At 45.3% G+C, this 19833-nt stretch overlaps 1 protein-coding gene across 3 annotated transcripts in view; it reads left to right on the plus strand.

Moving 5' to 3' along the window:
* The window catches only part of EEF2K (eukaryotic elongation factor 2 kinase), a 71847-nt gene that overhangs the window by 26185 nt on the left and 25829 nt on the right, over positions 1-19833 (plus strand). For all 3 annotated transcript variants that reach the window (XM_064295682.1, XM_064295685.1, XM_064295683.1), the window contains exons 3-6: positions 8015-8115; positions 14549-14609; positions 16445-16482; positions 16945-17116. In XM_064295682.1, the coding sequence (XP_064151752.1) occupies positions 8015-8115; positions 14549-14609; positions 16445-16482; positions 16945-17116 (372 nt within the window). The remainder of the gene's footprint in view (positions 1-8014; positions 8116-14548; positions 14610-16444; positions 16483-16944; positions 17117-19833) is intronic.

Below are 19833 nucleotides of genomic sequence, written 5' to 3' on the forward strand. Positions count from 1 at the left end.
CAGGCAAAAATAAATAAATAAGCACTTTTTCTTACAGTAATAGGGTCATGCTATATATATGCTGTTTGGCAACAAGGTTTCCCTCACCAAGCAATGCATGATGCATACCTTTCGACGTGGGTCTAGGCCATCATTTTTAATGACTCTCTGGAAGCCCATGTATGTATGGATCTACAGCAGCTACTTTGTTTCCTCTTGTGGGATGTTTAGACAATTCCTGTTTTTGCCACTATTTACTACTCCTTCTTATTCAGTGATGAAATCACTGTTGGCCCCTTCTCATCCAGGAGTTTGGCTGTGTTTCCCCACTTTTTCCTTCTTCTTTTATTTGGTTTGGTTTGGTTAGGTTTAAGCCCTTTGGTGTTGTCCAGCGGGGGAAGAGTTGGGCTGACTTGAAGCTGTATTTCTTGAAGTCTACAGCAGGGATAATGATAACAAATGTATTTTATAACATCCACTTGGACTTGGACTTAATGTTTATGTTTCACAAAAGAAACCTCAGTGACCCATTGGACAGGTTCTCATGGAGGATCTGGAGTCTATGATTGCTGTGATAATGGTAATAACAACATAATGATGACAACAACAATGATAACATCCTATGTGCCAGAGAGATAGCTAACATCACCTGCACATCCGACCTTACTGCGACACATTCCAGGAAATTTATTACGATTTATTATTACTGCTACTTAATTATTTACTTATTTGCTTTTATTTTGTACTCTCAGGCTTTGGAGAACCAGCCTTTCCAATCTGTAGCCAGGTTTATGTTTCCTTTTTATGAAATACCCCAGGCCTCCTATTCTATATACGGTTAATTAACCCACTCAGCAACTGAGTTGTAGAATCTCTGGAATTAGAGAATATTAAAGCTGGCAGGGCCTTAAGAATTATCTAAATCCTAGGAACCTTAGGAGGGCAGTGAGTTTATGTTAACAGGGAAGGAACAACTCAGAAAAGGAATGTGAGAATGATTGCCCAACTCGAAGAGTGTAATCAGTGTTAGTGACTTGTAGAAACTGTTGAATCGGTGTATGTTTTCCCTTGTACGTTCTCAACGACAACAAAATAAATAAAATTAAAAAAAAAGAAAGAATGAGAGAAAACAGAAAAAAAGACCTAAATCAGTTTTTTTTTATTACTTTTGAATTATACACGCAATACCTGAATACATTCTTATTGTAAAAATATGCAAACATTGTAGACAAAGCTGAAGTCCCCTTGATCGACCTCTTTTCTTTCATTTGCAGAGATAACCATTACATCGGTTGGTGTAAATCACTGTTCAGACCTCTTTTTACCCATTTACATATAAATGCATTTATGTGTTTACATATTTTCTATATAAATATCTACAGACACATATCCTTAGGAGATTCATCATATTGAGTTGTAGGTGGGTTCCCTCCACCAGTAAATGCTGTTTTGCTGTTTGTATTATTCTGCAACTTGCTTTTTCTCCCCCCCACCCCGTAAGCGATGTCTTAGAGATTGCCCACTTCAGCATCTTGTTCTTTTTAATGGCTGCCTGCGAGTATACCGAGGGTATGTAATCATCCCCTTGTGGATGCACAGGTTGCTTGAAGTGCTTGACTTTATAGAATCAGGTGCCATCGATATCTATTCTGGCATATGGCGGCCTGATGTCAGAGGCGTATACCAGAGTAGAACTGTGCTCCAAAGGGTTTTCAATGGTTGGTTTTTGTTGTTTTGTTTAAATTTTGGTGAAATGTACAGTCATACAGCATTTCAACATTTTCTACGTGTACAGCTCACTGACATTGATTACATTCTTCAAGTTGGGCAGACGTTTTCACCATCCTTGGACGTACACACACTGCATCCTAAGCTTCTCAACTAACCTTTCAAGTTGCCATTGTCATCACTAGCTGATTTTTCAGAAATAGATTCCCAAGCCTTTCTTCTGAGGTACCTCTGGGTAGACTGCAACCTCAAACCTTTTGGTTAGTAGCCAAGCATGTTAACCTGGCCACTGCCCACTGACCATTCTTAAACCAGCTCACCTGGGCACACAGGCATGGTTTCTCTAGGGTAGGTGGTTGGAATGGCAGTGCAGGAGAAGGTTCATAGCCACTGCCAGATTGCTCTCAGAGGTGGCGGTACCCACTTCCACTCCCCTCATGGAGTACCCACTTCCCAGGACCTCACCAACACAGGTTTTTCCCAACCTCATGGGTAAAACATTAAACTAGTGATTTTCAACTCTGGCAGGAGTCACCCCAGTGAGAACAGCTACTTCAATGAGCCACTGTTTCTGATTAGAAACATTTCTACCCCAGGCACCGACAGTTCAAACATTCTTCTTCATTCTCTTTAGTAAACGAGGAAACGGAGGTTCCCACAGCTAGTGAATAGTTGGCTGGAACCAAAGTCAGGGGCACAGAATCTTAGTACAGGGCTTTTTTTATATTGTGCTTTACAAACAAGTCAATTGCATGGCACCACCTATTGACAGTAAAGTGTGGCATGATTCTTTTCTGGGTTTGAAAAAAAAGTTATTTCGACCCTGTGGAATACCATGCCCTTTGTTGCTGAAATTCTTTTCTTGACTGTTTTTTTGGATTGATGTCATCTTATCTAGCCAGGAGGTAATTTCCATAGATAATCCTCATCAAATGGGGACATTGATAGTATTGGTGGCTTAGAGGGCAGCTGAGTCACCAGTTGAGTGAGACTCAGTCGAGAGCCATGTGTCTCAGGCAGAGAACAGCAACAACAAAAACCAGTTGCCATCCAACTCATGGTGACCCTGTGTGTGACAGTAGAACTGTGCTCCATAGGGTTTTCAATGGCTGGTTTTTTGGAAGTAGATCGCCAGGCCTTCCTTCCAAGTGCCTCTTTCAGTTAGCAGGTAAGCACCTTAACGATTTGTACTACCCAGGGATAGTACGAGGTAGAGAAAAATTTTTAAAAACATACCGCCAACTCGATTCTGACTGATAGAAACCTTACAGGACAGGTTAAAACTGCCCCATAGGGTTTCCAAGGCAGTAATCTTTGTGGAAGCTGACTGCCGCATCTTTCTCCTGTGAAGCAGTTGGTGGGTTCAAACCGCCAGCCTTTCAGTTAACAACCAAGTGCTTAACCACTGCGCCAGCAAAGCTCCTAGGCAGAGGACAGGGCCCCTATAATAAACACACTCAGAGGGGTGCTAACTTCTCAAGGTCCTGCTGGTTTCCCCAAGGCATGATCAAAAGGCAGTCCCTGCCATACATAGCAGCCGAAATATGAAAGGGATTTGCAGAATTTTTTTCTAAAGCACTGGAATGGAAATTCAGAAAATATTTTAGATACAGTGATGTCTGCTGCAGGGTTCTTTTTAACAGGGTAACACCGGTGACAAGCTCAAAGTCTAACAGGCTAACAACAGGTGGGTAGTTAAGTCAATAATGATAAATCCCTGTTGGATAGTTATGCAGCTATTAAAACAGGTTACAACTAACTTGTAAATTCATGATGTGATGTATTAAAATTTTAAATGACTTGCTTGCCGCTCCTTGGAGTATAAGTTAGGAGAACTTTGCAGAGAACTCAGCTATTTCCAGATTTTAAACGTGACCCAGCAATTTCACTTCCAAGAAATACTTACAGAAGTGCACAGAGGTTTAAATATGAGGATGTTCACTTCAGCACTCTTTGTACTAGGAAATACTGGAGAGAATCCACATACCCATCAACTGAAGGCTAGAGAAGTAAGGTACATTTACACAATTATATATAATACAACCATGGGAGGAAAACAGGGTCGACCCTGTGGTCTGTACGTAGGATGTGGGAAAACATCCAAGATCCTGTGTGAAGTGGACAAAAATAAGCAGAACAGAACATATGGTAAAGTTCATTGCTCTTGAACAAGTACGTGTGTTAACAAACGCATACGCAGAAACTTACAAAATGGCTGCATCAGCTGTCATCTGTGGTTTTTGGTTGAAGGGAGTTAGGGAGGACTTCTTTCTAATTCAGAATTCTGTAGTGCTTGCAGTTTTTACAATAAGCAGATCATACTTCTGGAATCAGAAAGAAAAAAAAAAAAAACAAGATCACTAAATAAAGTACAAAGTCTCATTGGCCCACTCTCCTGAAAGTATATAAAATTATATTTACAACGTGACCTCAATCCTATTTTTTAAAGAATGCATATAAAAGATCCAGAAAAGAGCTAGACCAAAGTTTTGATCCATTCTCCGTCTGTCTGTTTGTCATCCTGAAGGGATTTGCGTGTTGCTGTGATGCTGGAATCTATGCTACTGGTATTTCAAATACCGGCAGGGTCACCCATGGGGGACAGGTTTCAGTGGAGCTTCCACACTAAGACAGACAGGAAGAAAGTCCTGGCAATCTGCTTCTGAAAATTAGCCACTGAAAACCCTATAGACTTCAACAGAATATTGTCTGATACAACCGTGCTGGAAGATGAGCCCCGTGGGTTGGAAGGCACTGCAACAGCACAACAATGGACTCAAACAAACCAACAATCATGAAGATGGTGCAGGACTGGGCAATGTTTTGTTCTGTTGTCTGTCGTGCATGGGGTTGCCATGAGTTGACGACTGGACGGCGACTAACTGCAACAGAGGGTTGATCATAGTTGCTCTGGGTGATGGCTTATGGCAGATTCAAGTTTGTTTTGTCTTCTGTATTTTTTCAATAAGCATAAGTATGCTTTCACAATAGGAGAAAAAATAATGCATCTTTTTTTTTTTTTTTTTGGACTTGCCAGGGATTAGAATGCTCCATCGAGGGAGCCCTGGGCATTGTGTATGTGTCTCTGAAGCTCTGCTCCTCTTTCTGAGCCTTTACTCCCCTGAGTGGGATCTGATAATGGGGTTCAAGCCAGGGACATGGGCACAATGCAGCCCTTTCTGGACCTGAGTCATAGCAAATTGGGCTACTGCAGAGGCTGGCTGGGATGGCCACAGGATGCCAGAGGGGAGGGTGTCTGGAATTGCTGTCCTTCGTGTTCCCTCCCATCTCAGAGCTGCTGTGGGCTTTGTCTACCATCTCGTCCACTCCATATGGCTCAGGCCTCTGGCCTAGAAGGGCAGTTTGGTCTCATGGGATTCTGTGGAGGACACAGAGTTCAGGTTTTCCAGGAAAAGAGTGAAAGGAGATTGCTTCCCTGTATGGGTATAGGCATGTGTGTTTGGAGAGGGCAGGGAGGATTCTACCTTGGGATCACAAAAGCAATGCAATGGGTGTTTATAACAAAAATGCGACTTGCTTTCTTTTCGTAATATGCCTTGGACATCTTTTCCAGCTGGTACCTGCAAAGCCCTAGTTTTCAACAGCTTTTGGAAATTTTAGAGGGTGTCTTTGGTCATCACAGTGATGAGCGGGTACTACCGGCTTTTGGAGTCCCTGAGTGGCACAAATCGTTAAGCATTTGACTACTAGCTGAAAAATTGGTTGTTTGAACCCACATAGAAGACAGGCCTGGTGATCTGCTTCCAAAAAGTCACAGCCTTGAAAACGCTATGGAGCAGTTCTACTTCATACACATGGGTTCACTATGAGTTGGAATCCGCTCGACAGCAACTAACAACAACAACAAAAAAACGCTGGCATTTAGTGGGTGGGGCCAGAGATACTAGAAATCCAGAAGGAGGCAGGGCAGTTCTGCACAATGAATTTTCTTGCGTCCCACAGGACCTTGGAATGTCTCCTGGGAATCTATTCACAATTATCGGAGCCCATAACGTAACGCCATATTACATGTGAAGGTATGAGGTGCGGATAACAATTTGGCCTTTTGTTCTGGGTTCCTGAGAGCTGGACTACACCTAAGGCTAACAAATAAGGGCAGACCAGATCAAGAGGGAACACCTGGCTGACAAAACCTCACAAGGCATGATGTAATCTGTCATGGCCATGTGGTGAGGCTGATAACAACCCCAAAGACAGAGGCTCACCTGGGGACCTGATGTCAACTAGGCCACACTGTTGTATCATGGCCATGTGATGAGGCCGATAAAAGCCCTGAGGCTCAGGAGCTTCCTGATTGGTGAGAGTGAACATCTGTTCTTGAGAGGGTAGTGCATCCTATTGGATATGAAAGTTCCATGCTGGGACTCCTCCTAGACCTTGCCCTATCCATATCTTCATTCGTATACTTTTTTGTTATATTAAAGCTGTTATTGCAGGTATGGTGTCCCCCATGACCTCTGTTGTGAGTCATTCAAGAGAATTATAGGAACCAAAGGAGTAGCGGGGGCCAGCTAGTCTGAAGTGGAAGGAGTCATGTGAACTCCCAAGCTTGCTTGTGGCCAGTACTTGCTGACTCAGCCGTGGATGGCTGGGGATAAGAGAGAAGGGCTGCATGAGCATCTGAGGTCTGATCTGAACAGGGAAGGGAAGCTGAGATTTCCATAGGACACAGCTGACATGTGGAGTGGGATTTGTTATCCACCACACAATTTGGCATCAGAAGCCAGTGATTGTAGTCTCCCTGAACTGGTTTGCACAGTTGACGTAGTCAGCAGGGTTTGCTAGAGCAACCCTGACTTCACAAAAGGCAGCATTCTTTTGCATGGTTTTCATACGCTCTAAGTTTAAGGAGGTTATACAAACCTATTGCCCTGGAGTCGATTTCAACTCATAGTGACCCTATAGAACAAAGTAGAACTGCCCCATAGGTTTCCAAGGCTGTAAGCTTTATGGAAGCAAACTGCCATATCTTTTTCAATGAGCAGCTGGTGGGTTCGAACTGCCAACCTTTTGGTTAGCAGCTGACCACTTAACCACCAGGGCTCCTAGGAAGGTTATACTATCTATGAATTTCATTCAGCGCAGTAAAATTGAGTTGTTATACAATATGTATTATAAAAATGGAACATTGGATCTGATAGGGTCAAGAATTTTGGAATGACTGCTTGGCATTTTAAATGGATATAATCAAAATGTGTATTCTACTTATCCCCATAGATGGACATTTGGGTTGAATTTGGTTTTGCACCATCACAAACAATAATGCTCCTTGTACATGTTTGCACACTTGTGTATTTGTATTTCTATAGGATAGAATCGTAGGTGTAGAATTACTGGGTTAAAATAAAGGAATGTGGGTTTTTTTCCATTTTAGAACATTGTCAAATTTTTAGAAAAGGTTTTTTGTTTTTTAGAAGAAGTTTAAACTCCCCGCCTCCCAGTGGTGTGTGAGCATGCCCTTTTCCCCAGCACTCGCTATTAGCAGTCATTACAGTGTTTTCTGGTCTAACAAGGAGGAGAGTGGAGGACGAGGGTGGTATCTTGTTTTCCTTCTCACTTTGTGGTTAATGGGTGAAGTTGTATGTGTTTTCCTCTGCGTACTCTTCTTTGGTTGCATAGTTAAGATGTGTCAGTGGACTATGCCGACTGAGGGCTAATTGACTGTTTGGGAAATATTCTTGCAAAGATAATAACCTGTTGCCGTCAAGTTGATTCAGACTCATATCGACCCTATAGGACAGAATAAAGTTGCCTCAGGGTTTCAAGGCTGTAAATCTTTGTGGAAGCAGACTACCACACCTTTCTCCCATGGAGCAACTTGTGAGTTCAAACAGCCGACCTTTCAGTTAGCAGCTGATCACTTTAACCACTGCGCCACCAGGGCTCCTTAAAAGGGTAAGAGATGGGAGTATTTCCTTCTCACCTATATTGTCCGAAGGAGCCCTGGTGGTACAGTGGTTAAAGCAGTCGGCTGCTAACTGAAAGGTCGGCTGTTTGAACCTACCAGCTGCTCCATGGTAGAAAGATGTGGCAGTCTGCTTCCATAAAGATTTACAGCCTTGCAAACCCTGTTTTTTTTAAACCCTGTGGGACAGTTGTACTCCAACCCATAGGGTCACTATGAGTCTGAATTGACTCGATGGCTACGGGTTTGGTTTTTTGTTTTGGGTGCTATTTGCCTCCCCAGAAGTGGGAGACACCAGTGAAATAGCAGGGTCTAGGAGGCTGGGCTTTACTGTCCCAGGGGTCCTGGCCTGAGCCTAATGTTCCTGTTTGCCTCCTGCAGGAAGCCTGGAAGCATGCAATCGAGAAGGCCAAACACATGCCCGACCCCTGGGCTGAGTTCCACCTCGAGGACATTGCCACAGAATGTGCCATACGTCACAGGTCAGCAGCTGGTCTGGGAGGGTTACGTGGCACCAGGCTCTGAGAAGTCTTTGGGGGTGTGGGTTCTGCTTCTGCTCACTTCTCTACCCTGTGTTCTTGACTCAGTAGATGGTAGCTAATCTATCAGGCCTAGGTACCTCTGGGGGCCCGGAGAAGGGAATAATAAAAGCAATAATGGCAGCCAATATTTGAGTGTTTATGCATGCTAAGGCACTGTGTGATGCAGATGGCAGAGGCAGGGAAGAGTTTTCTCAGGGAGTTTCAGGAAGAAAATGAAAAACATCAACCAAATCACAAAATACTACCACTAACATAATAATCACGACAACGATGATGACGATAATAGTCCTTGTCTGTTGATCAGCTGATAACCAAAAGGTTAGAGATTCAAGTCCACCCAGAGGTACCTTGGAAGAAAGGCCTGGTGATCTACTTCCAAAAATCAGCCATTGAAAACCCTATGAAGCACAGTTCTCCTCTGACACACATGAGTTGCTGTGAGTCAGAGTCAACTTGACGGCAACAGATTAAAGCACTGTACCTTGAATTATCTCATTTAATCCTTATACTGGCAGTATAAGGTATGTATTAGACAGGCTAGGCAGAGCTATGCTGCAGTAACAACTACTCCAGGGGCTTCATGCAACAAAGGTATATTTCTCACTCATAAAACTGGGTGAGAATTGGGCAGCTCTTCAGGGCAGCTCAGGGAAAGAGAGGGTGTGAAGGTAGCACACTAGTTTTTGAATGCCTTGGCCTAAAAAATAACATCACTTCTGCACGCATTTCATTGGCTAGATATAGTCACATGGACCTACCTAATTGCAGGGGAATGAGAAGTATTCTCTTTCCATGTGCCTAGGAAAGAGAAGTGGATATGGGTGAGGAAACACACCCAGAGAGGTTAAGTATCTTGATTAAGGACATAGAGCTAGTTGGTGGTGGAGCCTGGGTTCACACCCGGGAGGGCTGACTCCAAGGGCTGGGCCTTCAGCTACCGCCCTCTGCAGTCCTGTGCAGGTCAGCCTCGCCGAGAGCATAGTTCTTTTTTCGTTTTAATTTCCCCATCAATTTCAATTTATTTTTCTTTTGTTTTTATTAACTATTATAGTTAATTCAACAAAAAATCATTGCATTTAAAATACAATTCCAGAAGCCTTACTCTGTAATTTGCTGCACCATGATTGTTTTCATTAACTAATCATTTATGCTATTTTAAGAGTACGTAACCCTACCCAATGTTTATTCAATAAAAATATACTGAAATGAGGTAACCATTTTTTTGTTGTTAATTTTTTTTTTATTGTGCTTTAGATGAAGGTTTACAGAGCGCGATAGTTTTTCATTAAGCAATTAATACACGTATTGTTTTGTGACATTGGTTGCCAACCCCACAACGTGTCAATACTCTTCCCTTCTCAACCTTCGATTCCCCATTACCAGCTGTCCTGTTCCCTCTGCCTTCTTATCTTTGCTCCTGGGCTGGTGTGCCCATTTAGTCTCATTTTGTTTTATGGATCTGTCTAATCTTTGGCTGAAGGGTGAACCTCAGGACTGACTTTGGTACTGAGTTAAAGGGTATCCAGGGGCTATACCCTTGAGATTTTTCCAGTCTCTGTCAGACCAGTAAGTCTGGTCTTTTTTTGTTGTTGTTGTTGTTAGTTTGAATTTTGTTCTACATTTTTCTCCAGCTCTTTCTAGGACCCTCTATTGTGATCCCTGTCAGAGTGTAACTCTTGTCTTTGGGACATGGTCTGCCCCAGAGTCTGTACCGCTCTGCAAAGTGCCACAGTAAGTTGAAGTTTTATTCAGAGCTGAGCATAAATAGGGAGCCCTAGAGAAGTAGGGGACATGGTCCCCTTCCTGTTGACCTTGGCTCAAGGTCACTGTCTTGGTCATCTAGTGCTGCTGTAACAGAAATACCACAAGTGGATAGCTTTAACAAACAAGTTTATTTCTCACAGCCCAGTAGTTTACAAGTCCAAATCCAGGCTGTCAGCTCCAGGGAAAGGCTTTCTCTCTGTGTTGCCTCTGGAGAAAGGTCCTTGTCATCAATCTTCCCACGGTCAAGGAGCTCCTGAGGTATAGGGACTCCAGGTCCAAAGAACATGTTCTGCTCCTGGTGCTGCTTTCTTGGTGGTATGAGGTCCCTGTGTCTGCCCACTTCTCTCTTTTATATCTCAAAAAGAGATTGGCTTAAGACACTATCTAATCTTATAGATCTCATCAATATAACTGCCTGTAAGCCATCTCAGTACATCATAACGATAGATTTACAACACACAGGAATACCACATCAGATGACAAAATTGTAGACAATCATGCAATACTGGGAATCATGACCTAGCCAAGTTGACAGATATTTTGGGGGGGATACAATTCAATCCATGACAGTCACCAAACAGCTAAAAAAAAAAAAAAAACTCAGTTGCCTTTGAATCAATTTAGACTGATGGAGACACCATGTACGTCAGAATAGAACTGTGCTCCATAGGGTTTTCAACTGCAAAATTTTTAAGTAGATTGCCATGCCTAGGAAACCCAAATGCCTCTGAGTGGGCTTGAACATCCAGTTTTTCAGTTAGCAGCCTAGTGCATTAACTGTTTACACCCTCCGGGGACTCCCACCAGCAGCTAGAACTGGGTTAAGATTGGTTGATGGTTTTATTCACAGCCAGTTTCCACCCCACATTGGGTTGAGGGGCAGGGCATGTGATGTATGGTTTTTGCCTTCCACCCAGGGCTGGATTACCCAATAAGCAAGGTATGCACAGGACCAATTGTGCCTTCCCATCAATCTGCAGTGCACAGTTTCACCTCCCTCCCACCACGTCAAAGACATGATGAAACCCATGTGCAATCACTCACCACAGATTAGCCAGTAAAGACAACCAAGCCCATCCTTACCTTGCTCAATGCAAGCCTGTGCATACTGTGCTGACTGGTTAATCTGTCCTGGCTCCCACCCCTCCAATGGCAAGGAGTAAACAGTTGCTGGGTGTGTTTGTGGGAGCCCTGTGGAGCTCTTGGGAATCTGGTGTGTGATGGGGTGGTGTAGAGGAGGAAGACAGAAGAGGGTGAGTCCTGGGAAGTCTCACAAATGGAACACAGCTTGGAGGCATTGGATTTCCTATTGGTCAAGCATTTAGAATCTGATGAGGCCATCTCCTCAGAAGATTGCCTAAGTATATCTAACATTGCTCATAACTTTAGATGATTCATGCTCTCCCTGCCCTGTGACCACTGTAGCCCCTGCAGCTTTGACAATCAGAATCATCCAGGCCAACCCCTTCAGTTCACACAGTACCTGCCCCAAATAAGACATTTGCCCAGAGTCACACAGATAGTTAACTACCTAATCTCCCCACTCTCAGTCCAGTGCTCTCGAATTAGCCAAAACTCTGTTTCAAAAAGAGGAAACCCTCAATGAGATGGATTGACGCAGTGGCTGCAACAATGGGTTCAAACATGGCAGTGATTGTGAGGATGGCACAGGACCACGCAGTGTTTTGTTCTGTTGTACATAGGGTCTGACTTGACGACACCTAACAACAACAACAATTGTTTCAATTGCAAGTGACAGAAACCCAATTCACAGTGGCAGAAGGATAGAAGGGAATCGTTGGCTCATGTATGTGGGCTTCAGGCATGGCTGGTTCCAGGTGCTATAAGGATTCTTTCAACTTTGATCTCAGACTCTTTTACATCAGTGGCAGCTCTGCATTACATCTCACCCAATCTCACCTGTTTTTTTAAACAAAAGGCCCCGTTTTGAATCTCATTGGCCTAGCTTTGGGTTATATGCCCATCTTTGAACCAATCATGCGGCCAGGGAGATTTGCTGTGATTCCCCATATCTAAATCACATATCACATGCCCTCCTCTGATGCCAGGAAGTCCTGGAGGATCAGCTCCACCCAGTCCACATGTTCTAAGTATAGAGGGTAGGTGGCTCCCCAAAGGAAAATTGGTACCAGAGGAAGGGGGAGCAGATGCTAGACAGGCAGAAACAGTGGTGTCCTCTCCATCTTTCTGCATTTTTTTCCTGCTTCCACCTTATAAAGAGATGGTTTTAGAACCCAGGTGCACCTCCTCCCTGCCCTGGAGATCCCCTCCCAGTGGGGTCAGCCAAGGTAAGCACTGTGGAGTCGAAGCACCTTAGGGTATCAGTTCTTCTCTTTCCCGCCTGCAGGAGCAGTGTGGTGGCTGGCTGGTGGCACATGGCTGCCAGGCTGAGGACTAGACCCCACAGGCAGGCCCCTGGGATCAGCAGCTGACCCTTAGGTCCAGGAGCTCAGCAGGAACTGGGGCCAGGCCAAATACTTTATTTCCTAACCTAAGTGGCTGACTTCACCAGCCCTGCCAACCAGTGATGGGGAGCCAGGCATTGATGGCTAGAATCTCCTGAGGCTTCTAAATTGGGGGCCTTCTCCTCCATCCCTGATTTTTGAAGAGCTGTGGTGCAAGCCAGCCCTTTATTGGGACAGATTTCCCATCCACATGGGTTGTGCCTGGGCTGGTTAAAGAATAAGGTTCTAGTTTAACTGACCTGGTCTTGAATCCTGGCTTTTGAGTAGGTTGTTTCACCTCTCTCAGCCTCACTTCTCTCATCTTTAAAGTGGGCCCAATAATTGCCAATCTCATTGGGCTGCTGTGAGGGTTAAGTGAGGCAATATATTTAAGCACCCAACATATTGTGAGTGCTCAGGGAACTTGGAACAATTCTATATGATGTTAGTGGTTGTGAAGGATGAATAAATAAGACCCTTCCAATGTTGCATATCTACCCCCACCCCAACATCTGGGCACCCCTCACTTTGCGTTCTCTTTCAGAGGTGAGAGAGGACGATTTCTTTTCCCAGTGGTTGAGCACTTGGCTGCTACCCCAAAGGTCAGCAGGTTGAACCCACCAACTGCTCCATGGGAGAAAAATATGGCAGTCAGCTTCCATAAAGATTATATAGCCTTGGAAACTGTGGGCCGGTTCTCCTCTGTCCTCAGAATCAGCTCTACGGCAGTAGGGTTTAGTCACTATATAGTAATAAAAATCATCATTGATGTTATTTACGGAGCACAGTACTTACCTTGGGCTACATGTGAGCAAGTTTTCAGCTCTGACAAACTCTCCTCCTTCTGTGCCTGGGGGAGGTTACCTGTCAGGCCCCTGCTTGTAGATGCCTCAGGCTCTGAGAAACCTGTTCTCACTAGGGCTGGGAATGTTCTGGAGCTTGCCCCTGCTGAGCGGTGTTCCAGGGGAGGCTTCTGATCAGAGACACCTCAGCCTCAGGGGAGGTTTTAGAACTAGGGAGTGTTCCAACAGCCAAACCTGTTTGAGAAGGCCCAGCCAGGCCCAGAGGTAGATTTGTTCTGAGAGAGAAGAAATAGAAGCTGTAGAACCTTCTCTATCCTTATCTGCCTTGGTGTGTACACAGTAGCCCCTCTCCTGGCTGGACTTGGATGCGGGACCCTCCTGCATCCCTGCCTGTGCTGGGACAGTCCTTAATCTTAGCTCCCGGGGCTGGGCCTTGAACAGGTACACAGTAAGATGAAGGCCGCGGCTGTCTCCCTCTTTGGGACATGCCATTCATCATGCAGATCAGTTATAAGAAGGATATTTATTTATTCCGTCATTCATCCAACATGTATTTATTAAGCATTTGCACACACCAGGCACCGCAGTGAACAAGACAGACAGAGGCCTGCTTTGGGGTGTTACAGGCTGTTGTGAGCCAGACAAGGGGCAAGTCAGCCCACAGCACAGCTGAGAAGATGGTAAAATGGGCTTTCTTAGTTATCGAGTGCTGCTATAACAGAAATACCACAAATGGGTAGCTTTAACAAACAGAAATTTATTTTCTCAAAGTTTAGGAAGCTAGAACTCTGAATTTAATGTGCCGGCTCTAGGGGAAGGCTTTCTCTCTCTGTCAGCTCTGGAGGAAGGTCATTGTCTCTTCTGAGCTTCTGCTCCTGGGCGATCTTCATGTGGCTTGACATCTCTCTTCCCCCATTTTTGCTTCTTGCTTGCTTGTTTAACCCCTTTTATATCTCAAAAGAGATTGACTTAAGACATACCATATACTACTGTCTCATTAACAAAACAAAGAAAACCCATTCCCAAATGGGATTATAACCACAGGTATATGGATTAGGATTTACAACACATATTTTGGGGGGACACAATTCAATCCATAACAGGGACACAGTGAAGAGGGAACAGGTACAAAGCCAGCTGCGCTGGAGGCCCTGTGGTGGGAGCCTGAGAGGAGGGAACCTGTCCACAAACGCAGCTGAGCAGGTTGGCTGGGCCTTGTGGACTGAGGAAGAGCTTGGTCCTGGGGCCAGCGAGGGGCCAGATGGGTCTTTGGCCTTTACCCAGTGAGTGGTGGGATCATGTTATGGATGGTGCACCCTTGGGTGGCTCTGGTCCCTGTAGGTACAACGCTGTCACGGGGGAGTGGCTACAAGACGAAGTTCTGATCAAGATGGCATCTCAGGTGAGCAAGGCCCTGAGCCCCGTGGGACAGAGCTGAGTGGGGGGCTTTCTCGAGCAGGCTTCAGTCCATGCCCCTCCTGCACACCCCCTTTAGTTTATTTTTTTAACGTTGGGAATCCTTTATATCACTGGTTTTGAAATTGCAGGTCACTACCTATTACTGTTCTGTGAAATAAATTCTGTGGGTTGCAACCAACCTTTTAAAAAGAATAATGAAATAGACTAGAAAATAGAGTATTTCCCCCATAGTAAAGGTTAGGATAATTTTTTTTAATGCATTTTGAAGAAATTTTATTGTGGTAAAATATAGATAACAAAAAGCTTGTCGTTTTAATTGTTTTCAAATGTACAGTCCAGTCGCAGTAATTCCATTCACCATGTTGTGTTATACCACCACTATCCATTTCCAAAAGTTCTACGTCACCCCAAACAGAAGCTCCCATTCCTTCCTCCCCAAGCCCCTGGTAACCACTAATAAACTTTAGTCTTTATTCATTTGCCTATTCTAAATATTTCAAATAAGTGGTATCATACAACATTTGTCTTTTTGACTTATTTCACTCAGCGTAATGTTTTCAAGGCTCATCCATGTTATGGCATTTATCAGAACTTCATTTCTCTTTATGTCTGACTAATATCCCATTGTATGAGTAGACCACATTCTGTTTAGTACATTTAAAAAAATAATTGTTTATTGTGTTTTTGGTGAAGGTTTACACAGCAGTTTAGGTTCCCATTTAACAATTTCCACACAAGTTGTTCAGTGACATTGGTTACATTCTTCGCAGTGTGTGAACATTCTCATTATTTCTGTTCTGGTTGTTCTGTTTCCATTAATCTAGTTTCCCTGCCCGTTTACATTCTCATCTTTGTTTTAAAGTCGTTGTTGACCTTTTGGTCTCATACAGGTGATTTTTTTAAAGGAGCACAGTACTTATGGGTGATATTCATTATTTTTTGAGCCAGTTTGTTATTTAGCTACAAGGTGATCTGAGGGGTTAGTTTTGGTTCAAAGTTTGAAGAGTCCCTCAGGACAATAGTCTTGGGGAGCTCTCCAGTCTCGTATTTAGTGAATTTTTTACTGAAGTGTCACATACACACAGAAAAGTGCATATATTATAAGTCTAAGCTCAGCAAGTTTTCACAAAGCGAACACACCCATGTAGCTAGCACTGAGATCAAGAAACAGAACATAACCAGCCCCTACCCCCGAAGCCCATCTCAGCCCTGGTCACCCCCTGCCCCCCACTCCCAAGGGTAAGCACCACGCTAACTTTTATCTCCCTAGGTTAGTTTTGCCTGTTTTTGTACTTCATATAAGTGGAGCCATACAATGTGTGTCCTTTTGAGTATGGCTTTTTGGTTCAACGTTTTGTCTGTGAGGTCCTACCGTGTTTTTGTTATAGCTGTAATTTGTTCATTCTCACTGCTGTATGGTGTTGTGTTGAATGATAAACCAGAGATTTATCCATTATACTGTGGGCGGACATTTAAGTTGTTTCTACCTCTTTTGGTTACAGAAACATCTTTTGACATGCACTGCTCCCCTCTTCCCCCATAGCATCCTGGCCCCCCAGGTGGGGGGTCCTCCGCTCAGCTAGGGTGGGGGAAATAGAGGTGGTCCTTATCTTCCCAGCAGCCTCCAGGTCGGAAGGTCTATCCGGCTTTGGCATTGGGTTGGGGTTGGCAGGAAGGAGGGCCCAGGGATTTTTGGATTGAGATGAGGTCTGGGGCACCCATTTGGTAGGTGACATCCAATAGGAAAATCTCCTCCAGACTCAGGGTTGTTCTGGGTGGGGTGTGGGAACTGATAACCCTCTGTGTGGTGTCTTTCAGCCCTTTGGCCGTGGAGCGATGAGGGAGTGCTTTAGGACGTAAGTGACTCTGCCTGGCTCTCGGGGCCCTGCCCAGACTCCCCAAAGCTGGGGCATTGAGACGTTTTTGGCCAAGGAACAGAGACAGTGGCCTCTGCCTTCTTGTAGCCCAAACTCCTGTCCATCCGGTCTCCCTTAGGCCACATGCTGGGCATAGCTACGGGGTTGGGGGTGACTTGGGGAAAACAGGGAGTATCCCACTCATCTCTGGTGTTTTGAGGCCAAGAATATGAGGCCTTGACCCCTCTTCCTAGCTCTTTGAAGGATGCAGTGGGATGGGGAAGGCTGTGCCACCTCCCCCAGGGTCCTTCTTGTGTTACTGGCTCTATCCACCAGGTGTGGCAGCCGGGCCAGGTGAGGCAGCGTCGTGCTGTCCTGAGGTCTCAGGTAGTGCTTCTCCCCAGGGCTGTGTCCCAGTGAACCCAGAGTCCCCAGATGGCCCCCTGCTGCCCCTCCCCACAGGAAGAAGCTCTCCAACTTCCTGCACACCCAGCAGTGGAAGGGGGCCTCCAACTACGTGGCAAAACGCTACATCGAGTCTGTGGGCAGGGACGTGTACTTTGAGGATGTGCGTCTACAGATGGAGGCCAAGCTCTGGGGGGAGGAGTATAACCGGCACAAGCCCCCCAAGCAGGTGTGTGGCACCCCTACCCACCATCTTCCTGTGCAGTGCGGCAATGTCTACAGACGGGGTTCCCTTCTTCCCGTCCTTAACAGACGCTAATAACCATTTATTGAACTCTGGGAGCCCCTAAGTGGTGCAGATGGTTTACGTGCTAGCTGCTAACCGAAAGGTTGTAGGTTGGAGTCCACCCAGAGGTGCCTCGGAAGAAAAGCCTGGTGATCTGCTTCCAAAAAATTGGTGGTGGAAAATCCTGTGGCACATAGTTCTACCCTGACACACGTGGGGTTGCCGTGAGTCAGAGGTGACTCGACAGCACCTGGGTTTCTGGGGATTGAGCACTTTGAGCCAAGTACTTTATCTGTAGAGAGTCATTTATTCCTTAAAACAGAGCTCTGAGGTTGGAATGTTTTTATCCTGATCTGTTGGTCAGGATTCTTTTATCTGCAAGTGACAGAAGCCCACTCAATCTGGCTTAATCAAAAGAGGGCACTTATTACCACATGTAACTGAAAAATAGCTCTGGCTATAGGCGCGGTTGGATTCAGGGCCAAACTGAGGTTGTTGGGAATCTTCCCCCCTTTCTAGCCTCGGTTTTCTTCTGTGTTGGCATCACTGTCAGGCAGCCTCTGGACTTATAGTGGCATGTCAGCTACCAGAAGCTTTAGGTTCACTCTCTGCACTCTCAGCAACTTTGTTGGAATGACAACCTCTGTTTTCCCACAAGTTCCAATAAAAATCTCAAAACTGGGATTCATTGGCTGTGATTAGGCTAGATGCCTGTTGCTGAGCCAATCACTACGGCCAGGGGGAGGGTGGAAGCAGATTGGGCAAGCCTGAGCCCAGCCTTAGAGCCAGGAATATAGGTCATTCACCCAGACCTCCTGGACTGAGATTGAGGAAGGGGTGCCCCCAAGAAAAAGCAGAAGAAGAAGAAGAAGAGGGGAATGGATACTAGACACATAGAAGCAATACGTGTCTGCTCCCTGAGGAACCCGAGCTCGAAGAGGTTAAGTGACTTGTCCAGCCAGGGAAGACTGGAGCTGGGGCTCAAATCCAGACTTTCTAACCCCCTGCCAGGCTGGCCCCTTCATTTGAGGCCCTGGGGTGGTGAGTGACCCAGGCAAGCAGAATTTCTTGTTGCTTGTGGGCATTTTAGAAGAAGAAGTCCTCTCTCTGGGCCTCTAGAGGCCTTGCTTAAGTTCATAGTTCAGCTCTCTCACTGTTTTGATCACCTACTGGATATAAAGCACTGTCTCCTGGGTGTCTTGGAGGAGCCACACTTCCATGCAATAGGAGCATTTTTTGAGTGCCTGCTGTTTGCAGGCCCTCCATTAAGCATACTTGGGCTGGACACAGAAGCCACAGTCCCCACCCTTGGGGGCTGTGACCTCCTTAAGTAATTGCTGCACTCCAGCCTGGCCTCCTTTCTCTTCCTCCTAAGCTTGTTCCTGCCTCAGGGCCTTTGCCCTGTCTGTGCTCTATGCCTCTGTCCCTGATTGTGAAATAACTAACTCCTCTCATAGTTCAGGTCTCAGCTTGTCTGTCATTTCCTCAGAGAAGCCAGCCCAGACCACCCTAAATGAAGTAGCCCCTTCCACCCAGTCACCATCTACCACATCATTCTGGTTTGTTCTGTTCTGTTTTCTTCAAAGCAGTTAGCACTATCTGGAAGAGTCTTGCTCATTTAGTTTATTTTTTAGTTGCCCCACCCCCCAGGGCAGGGATTTTATCTGTCTTGTTCACTCAGTAAATAATAATGTGGTTGAATTAATGAAGGGAGAAGAATAGGCTGCTCTGAGGAGGTTCAGGCTGACCACTCGCTGCTGTGTGCCTGCCCCTCACCTAGTGAGCCCTCTAGCCAAGCAGATTGCTCTGCTGCTTCCTTGTAGGGATGGAGCCAGCACTGGGGCGGGAACCCTCTGAGAACTGGCTGTTCCTTCCCCTCAGGCTGATTATTTGAACTGAGGCCATGTTTGGGGGAAATTCTCAGCTCTAAACTGCCCCAGCCTCTGCATGTCTTCTGAATGCATCTAGTGACCTAGCTGAGCAGTTCTCAGGGTGGTTGTTTCCTGGGAGAACTCAGACCTGGTTCCTCCAATATCATGGGTGGCATTGAAGAAGACGGAATGCCATGGGTGACTCCTTGTGTAAAAGGGGACGGGCCAGGAGATCACAAAGAACCACAGGTCTTCCCTACCCCACTGTACAAACTAGGTTGTTGGTGGTTGCTGTTGAGTTAACTTTGACTCACGGTGACGCCATGTGTGCAGACTCGAACTGCTCCATAGGGTTTTCAAGGCTGTGACCTTTTGGAAGCAGATCCTTGCTTCCAAGGTACCACTAGGTGGGTTTGAACCACCAGCCAACCTTTCAATTAATAGTCCAGTACTTTACAAACCATGTACGGTATTTATGAATTTTCTTCTGCATACAGAATTAAACATATACCTTGTCAATTTTTTTTTTTATATACAGAATTAAACATATACCTTGTCAAAAATTCAGCAAGGAATGTCAACTGGTTAACCAGTTGCCATCAAGTCTGTTCTGACTCATGTAGACCCCGTGTGTGTCAGAGTGAAACTGTGCCCCATAGGGCTTTCAGTGGCTGATTTTTTGGAAGTAGATCTCCAGGCCTTTCTTCTGGGGTACCTCTGGTTGGACTCAAGCCTTCATCCTTTCAGTTAGCAGCCAAACATGCTGTTTGCACCACCCAGGGACTGACA

The sequence above is a fragment of the Loxodonta africana genome, chromosome 12, assembly GCF_030014295.1.
Source record: "Loxodonta africana isolate mLoxAfr1 chromosome 12, mLoxAfr1.hap2, whole genome shotgun sequence".
Lineage (NCBI taxonomy): Eukaryota > Metazoa > Chordata > Mammalia > Proboscidea > Elephantidae > Loxodonta > Loxodonta africana.